Source organism: Sander lucioperca, chromosome 11 (assembly GCF_008315115.2).
Source record: "Sander lucioperca isolate FBNREF2018 chromosome 11, SLUC_FBN_1.2, whole genome shotgun sequence".
NCBI lineage: Eukaryota > Metazoa > Chordata > Actinopteri > Perciformes > Percidae > Sander > Sander lucioperca.
The window spans coordinates 13,945,270-13,952,380 of NC_050183.1; the positions used below are offsets into that span (position 1 = coordinate 13,945,270).

At 40.7% G+C, this 7,111-nt stretch overlaps 1 protein-coding gene across 1 annotated transcript in view; it reads left to right on the forward strand.

The window, feature by feature from the left end:
• The window catches only part of LOC118496207 (octapeptide-repeat protein T2-like), a gene marked incomplete at its 5' end in the record, with an annotated part of 3,714 nt that extends 3,515 nt beyond the window's left edge, over positions 1 to 199 (forward strand). The window contains one exon of the mRNA XM_036006939.1: positions 1 to 199. This exon is cut by the window's left edge and continues 6 nt beyond it. Within this exon, the coding sequence (XP_035862832.1) occupies positions 1 to 131 (131 nt within the window).
• Positions 200 to 7,111: the final 6,912 nt, after the last annotated feature.

The following is a 7,111-nucleotide window of genomic DNA, read 5'->3' on the forward strand; positions in this document are numbered from 1 at the left end:
CATCCCCTTCATCCTCCTCGTCCTCATCCTCATCATCGGGGTCCGTTTATATTGGAAAAGACGCTGCAGGAAGAGAAGGTAGGTGTAGTTGTACCGCTGCTGGTTTGCTGAGGTTGTTCCCAGTGGTGTAGTCTACGTGATACGCAGGTAGACGCAGTATACCCACTAAGAAAACTCCAGGATTTCCATATACCCACTTAAAAATGCCCAATGACACGACATAACAACGTACTTTCCATTATATTTTTCATATATTTTGAATTGTCATCTGTATTTTTCATCTTCACATAGGCTAAATAAAGGGATTTCCACCGTAAATTGGTGCATAAAAGCGTGTGAGAATACAGGAAATGAAGTCGTTGATGCTCAAAACTTCCCTGGGGGAGGACACCCATATATACAGTATAGGCTCATACATATACAGTACAGTATACCCACTACAATACATTAGACTACACCACTGGTTGTTCCTGAGTCGGCCAAACCACAATGTTTGTGTTGAAGCATCTTTACTCAACCTCTCATACGTCACCTCTGGTTATTAACCCTCCTGTTGTCCTCGGGTCAAACTTGACCCGTTTACAAAAACTTTCTATAACAGAACTACGACAAAATAATGTTGATAAAAAGACAAATGTTGGAAAAAGCTACAAAAACGCTGAAAAAAGTGACCAAAAAAATCGGAAAAAGTGAAAAAAAAAAAAAAAATCTAAATCATCGCCAAAGGTGACAAAAAACTTGTTAAAAAAAAGTGAGAATTTTTTTTTTTTTTTTTATAAAATCGACAAAAACGTCTAAAAGTGTAGAATAAGAACAACAAAATGTTGAAATTTCGACCCAGAAAAACCCAAAGTTGCAGGTCGACGGGAAGACAACACAAGGGTTAAAATAATAATATAAACATTGTTGTTGAGTTTCTTTGCTTGTCTTTTATCGCCATGGAAACAATGGAAAAATAAAATCCCCCAAAGTCCTGAGAACGTTTGAGTCATTGCAACATGATCCCGTACTGAACCTGTAATGAACTCGTTCTTTAGTTGTGGAATGCAAGGAAATAATTTCACTATTAACGTTGTACTGTAAACGTCATGTATACAGTATATTAGTAATGCAGTAGCCTATATATAGACATGTTTGTCAGGTTCAAGTTGATATCATGAATTCACTCGACGGATACTTCAGTCTTATTAGGAGTCTTTGTACAGTGAGTTCATGATGTATTGAGCACCATGTTTCCTGTATGTTATGCAGCAGTGGAAGAAGTATTCAGATCCTTTATTACTGCAGTGAAAGTACTAATACCACACTGCAAAAATACTCTGTTACAAGTAAAAGTCCTGCATTGCAAATGTTACTTCAGTAAAAGTGTGTAAGTATCATCAGGAAAATGTAGATAAAGTATTAAAAGTAAATACAAATCCTCCCATTTTAGAAAGTGTAAAAACACACACAGAGACACACACACACACACACACACACACACACACACACACACACAGAAGAAGAATCACCCACCATGACTAATGAGACACCATGAAGGAGACTGAGAGACAACTTTTTCTACTTTTAACATGAATTTTTAAAGTTGATGAAAGTTCATCCTGAACAGATGTTTTTAACCAGCACTGACTACATCTTATGTACTGTAATAAAGTGAATGAGAAAATCTATGAACTGTGAGGGTGATATTTTAATCTATATTCTCTTTTCTTTGACAAACATCTTTAAACTTTTCCTTCAGTTACACCGTCTACACGGCAGAGTCCCATGATGACTTTGGATATGTCTTTTTATCCATAAATCAGAAAATACTGTCAACAGCCATACAAAAAAGTTTCTCCATCTATGTATAAGATGTTGTATGAATCAGGCTGTGAATGAGATCTGAACAAAGCCCTGTGTAGAAACCTTCAGAATATAGATAGGAGTCAACGTGTAAAGTTTGGCTCATGTGAGTGCTGCTGAAGAGGAGATTTCAGGACACCAAGACCCTTCATGTGACGATAAGATCAGAAATGTGTCTTTGACAGGGCAGGCTCAAAGACACAAATACATATAAGAACATGAAGATACATATACAAACAGTGTAAAAACATTGACCGTACAAACATGCAGAAAGCTAAAACAGTGCCAGAAGAAATGTATGGCTGTTAAGTGTGGTGATGTTAGCGGAGATGGAGGATTTTGTATGTGTTTTCCTTGCAACTGGGACTCTGTATCATCGACCTGATGGTAGTAACTGAAAGGATTGGTGAAGGGGGGTGGGGGGCAGTGGCGGCTGCTGGTCTTTCACACAGAGAGGGGAAGCTCATTTTCGGCCTATATCATAAAAATTGTCCATTTATTCATACGTAAATTCAAGTCTGTAAAACTTGCGCCGCTTTAAACAGGAGAAGCTGCTTTCTACACCTGCAGATGTAGCTCCAATTGTTGCCATTTATGAGTTTGTAAAGCTGAGGCATGGCACTGTCCAACTCCATGTCTTTAAGGAACACCAAGTAATCACACAGCTTTCCCCTGTTACCCTGCAAGTCCTGATCTCAATACAGGACTTGAAGTTCAGACCTCAGTCTCCCTGAATCAAAGTGATGGCCATAACTTTTCAGGACACTTTGGAAGGCCTCCTCTGGAAACACTTCATCACGTCATCAAATGCCCCTGGACTGACTAATTCTAAGGAGAGCATACTTTCCAAATTTGAAAAACATCTAGGAATCTGCTCCAAGATGTTATCGTGGATGGCCATGTACAGATTTCTGTAGCGCTCTTGGGGATCCTGCAACTGGGTCAGATGGCATTTTCTCATGGGCTCATCTCGTGGGTCTGATCAGGGGCGTAGCACAAAATTCTGGGCCCTGTAGAAAGGTATTCTCTATGGGCTTCCTCCCCGCATCCACAGCTATTCATTCTAGCATCTTTTTGGGCCCTCCTCACATGAGGGCCCTGGGTACTCAGTCCCCCTTCCCCCCCCCAGTTCGACGCCCCTGGGTCTGATGTGAGATCTGCTGCTTTGGCATCAACAGCTTGGAAAGCCCCCTCTGACCTCTTGTCTTTGACAAATGCAAGAAGAGACTCAATTCTTTTCTTCCAGTAAAGAACATCCATCGCCCTCTGCTGGACAATATCAACGACTACAGAGGATTTGTTCCTATGTGTACAACATATGAACCCACTGGGGGGGTGCTGTGTGATTATACTATCTTTCCGGCTACTGACCGGGTGTAAAGTTCTGTTAGGGGGGTTTGGGGAGGAGCCCATTATCTTGTTGGCCTGTTTTATTATTCGTGCATGTTTAGTTTTGTGTTGGATGGGGGGGCACTGTACCAGGCTGAGATGTTGAAAGTGAGTATGGATTGGTTGAGTGATCGGTGAACCACAGTTTAAAAGTCCCTGCTGACACTAAAAGCTCTAAGTTTCTCTAACAGGTTGCTGCAGGTGGCGCTGCGTGACAAAAACAGTTTAATATTTCTATGAGAGTTTTCTATTTTGCTTTCAGGGTGTCTGTAAGTGGAATAAAGCTAATTTGGCTGCTAAATTAAACAAGAAACTGCATTTCCTGCAGAGAATGAGTGTGAATGCATCTCATGGCTTTGAAAAGTTACTGCGGTTAATTTGGTCACGAAAAATAAAATCCCCCAAAATGTCCTTCAACAGGTGTAGTAAGTAAGTAAGTAAAATTTATTTATACAGCGTCTTTCACAGACAAGGTCACAAAGTGCTTTACAATATGCGTAGACAATAAAAACATGGTAAAAATAGTCAATAGAATGAAATATAAATACAACAGATACAATTATCAATAACTGAAAGACACAGGCTACCCAAAAGATAGCCTGAACAAGTGAGTATTCACTTTTCTGGGTGCCATAGCCTCAAAGGCTCTATCACCATGTGTCTTCAGACGAATGCGTGGCGTGAATAGCAAATTTTAATTGACAGACCTGAGAGACCGTGAGGGGGTGTGTAAGTGATTTATGTTGGCAAGATAATCAGGGGCCTGACCATGTAGAGCCCTATAGGTTATAGTAAGAATTTTGAATTGGATCCTGTAAGGCCGGTTACACACTGGAAGCGTCTCGCGAGCGTTTCAGCCGCGTGGCGTGTCCGTTTATATTTCGGCTCCCATGTTAACAGGTTAGAGCTTACACACTGCCTGCGTGCGTGAGAGGCGCGTCTCAGGCGCGTCTCGAGCCGCGCCGGAGACGTGTGCATGCTAGAAATAGAACCGACGCCTATTTTTCACGCGAGACGCGAGCGTGTTGGAAGCGTTTCCAGGCAAAATAGAATAGGAAAATATGTTTATATGTCATTTAGACACGAATGCATATTAATAAATGACATCTTGATGTTTGAAAGTCTCGAGGTTTTGACATCAATGTAGATATAAATGTAATAAAAAATTTCAGAGAAAAGATTTTCAAATATAGCACCTGTCATACAGAACGAAGTATTCTGTAACATATTTTGCAGTCAATACTGCTGACGTTATCTTGCTTTAATCAAATCAGTAGGCTATATATTTATTTTAAGTTTAACAACTCTCTCCCCATACGTCGAACACGCCTATAAAGGGTAGGATAGGCTACAATAACAACGTAGTGTGTGTTCTGAGTGACGGTCCAGCTACACTAAGTTGTTATAAACAGACAGCCCACTTACCCATTTTTCAGAGTTTGAATGTGTCGGCGCTACGTCCCGAGATCAGCCCTCCCTGTACCTAGCAGCAGGAGCAGCGCCGCGTCACACACGCTTCTGGTGTGTAGGACACAGAAAAATCCACGCAGCCGCCACGCTTCTGAGACGCAAAAGAAACGCCACGCTCGCGTGACGCAGCCGGTGTGTAACCGGCCTTAGTTACAGGAAGCCAGTGAAGAGAGTGGAGTAGAGGGGTGATATGAGTGCGCCTGTTTGATCTAGTAAGAAGCCTAGCAGCAGCATTTTGAATGGATTGCAGACGGTGAAGAACAGATTTATTCAGTGAGGAGAAAAGTGAATTACAATAGTCAATACGGGAGGAAATGAATGCATGGATAAGCATCTCTAGTTCTGACTGAGAAACCAGAGCCCTTAATTTACTAATATTGCGCAAGTGAAAAAAACAGGATTTGGTCAATGATTTGATGTGAGTTTCAAAAGATAGGGATTTGTCAAATGTTACCCCAAGGTTCCTTAGACTGGGCCGGACCGCAGATGACAAAGTCCCAATTTTGTGCTTGATCAGAGGAATAGCACTGTCTGGCGCTATGATTAAAACCTCTGTCTTATCTGGGTTCAGCTGCTGTGTAGGCGCTGCGTGAGAAAAAAAGCTTAATATTTCTATGAGAGTTTCTATTTTGCTTTCAGAGAGTCTTACATAAACTACATTTCCTGCAGAGAATGGGTGTGAAATTATCTCATCTTACTACTGCCGCTACTGTGGTTAATTAGGTCGGAAAAAATAAAATCCCCCAAAGTGAGTCCTGAGAACGTTTGAGTCATTGCGAGATGATCCGCTGACTCGTTCTGTAGTTGTGGAATGCAAGGAAATAATTTCACTATTAACGTTGTACTGTAAACATCATGTATACAGTATATTATTAATGCAGTAGCCTATGTATAGACATGTTTGTCAGGTTCAAGTTGATATTGAGAAGTTATCATGAATTCAGTCGACGGATACTTCAGTCTTATTAGGAGTCTTTGTACAGTGAGTTCATGATGTATTGAGCACCATGTTTCCTGTATGTTATGCAGCAGTGGAAGAAGTATTCAGATCCTTTATTACTGCAGTAAAAGTACTAATACCACACTGTAAAAATACTCTGTTACAAGTAAAAGTCCTGCATTGCAAATGTTACTTCAGTAAAAGTGTGTAAGTATCATCAGGAAAATGTAGATAAAGTATTAAAAGTAAATACAAATCCTCCCATTTTAGAAAGTGTAAACACACACACACACACACACACACAAAAATGTTTGTTTCACTATCTTTGTGGGGACCCATCATTGACATAATGCATTCCCTAGCCCCTTACCCTAACCCTAACCATCACAACAAAATGCCTAACCTTAACCCTTACCCTCACCCTAACCATAACCTAATTCTAATCCTAATCCTAAAACCAAGTCTTAACCCTCAAACAGCCCTTTAAACTTGTGCGGTCCAGCATTTTGGGCCCCAAAAGGCTGTGCAGACCCCACAAGTATACTGTATTCCCCGGTTTTTGGACCCCACGAATATAATAAAACAAGCACACACACACACGCTCTTTCTCTCCAACCACTTGTGTGTTTTGGTCTGATCATCTCAGCTGGACTTGTAGCCGTTATATTGTTGGCTAGTTTCATTCATAATCAAACATCAGATTTTATAAACTACATGTGTTCTCTGTGCAGTAATCTTAATGTGTAAAGTAACTAGTAACTAAAGCTGTAACAGATGAATGTAGTGGAGTAACTAAAGTAACTAGTAACTAAAGCTGTAACTGATGAATGTAGTGGAGTAAAAAGAACAATATTTCTCTCTGAAATGTAGCGCAGTAGAAGTAGAAAGTGGCATGAAAAGAAAAGACTTAAGTACAAGTACCTCAAAATTTGGACTGAAGTACAGTACTGGAGTAAATGTACTTACAGTTTTTTTCGATTGCTAAACGACAGTGGGCACAACTGGAGTCACATGTACAAAACTCTAACTCCAGTCTGCATCACCAACAGTCACCTGAGCTAAACAGTTCACATCTCCTGCAGAACTCATTCACAGCAACACAACTCTTAACACACGTCTCAAAACAGGCTCAGTGCAGCCAAACACACACACACACACACACACACACACACACACACACACACACACTGAGACACACACACTGAGACACACTGAGACACACTGAGACACACACACTGAGACACACACACACTGTCACTCACTCTTTCCTGCAGAGAATGGGTGTGAAATTATCTCATCTTAGCCTACTGCGGTTAATTAGGTCGGAAAAAATAAAATCCCCCAAAGTGAGTCCTGAGAACGTTTGAGTCATTGCGAGATGAGCCGCTGACTCGTTCTTTAGTTTTGGAATGCAAGGAAATACTTTCACTATTAACGTTGTACTGTAAACGTTATGTGTATATTATT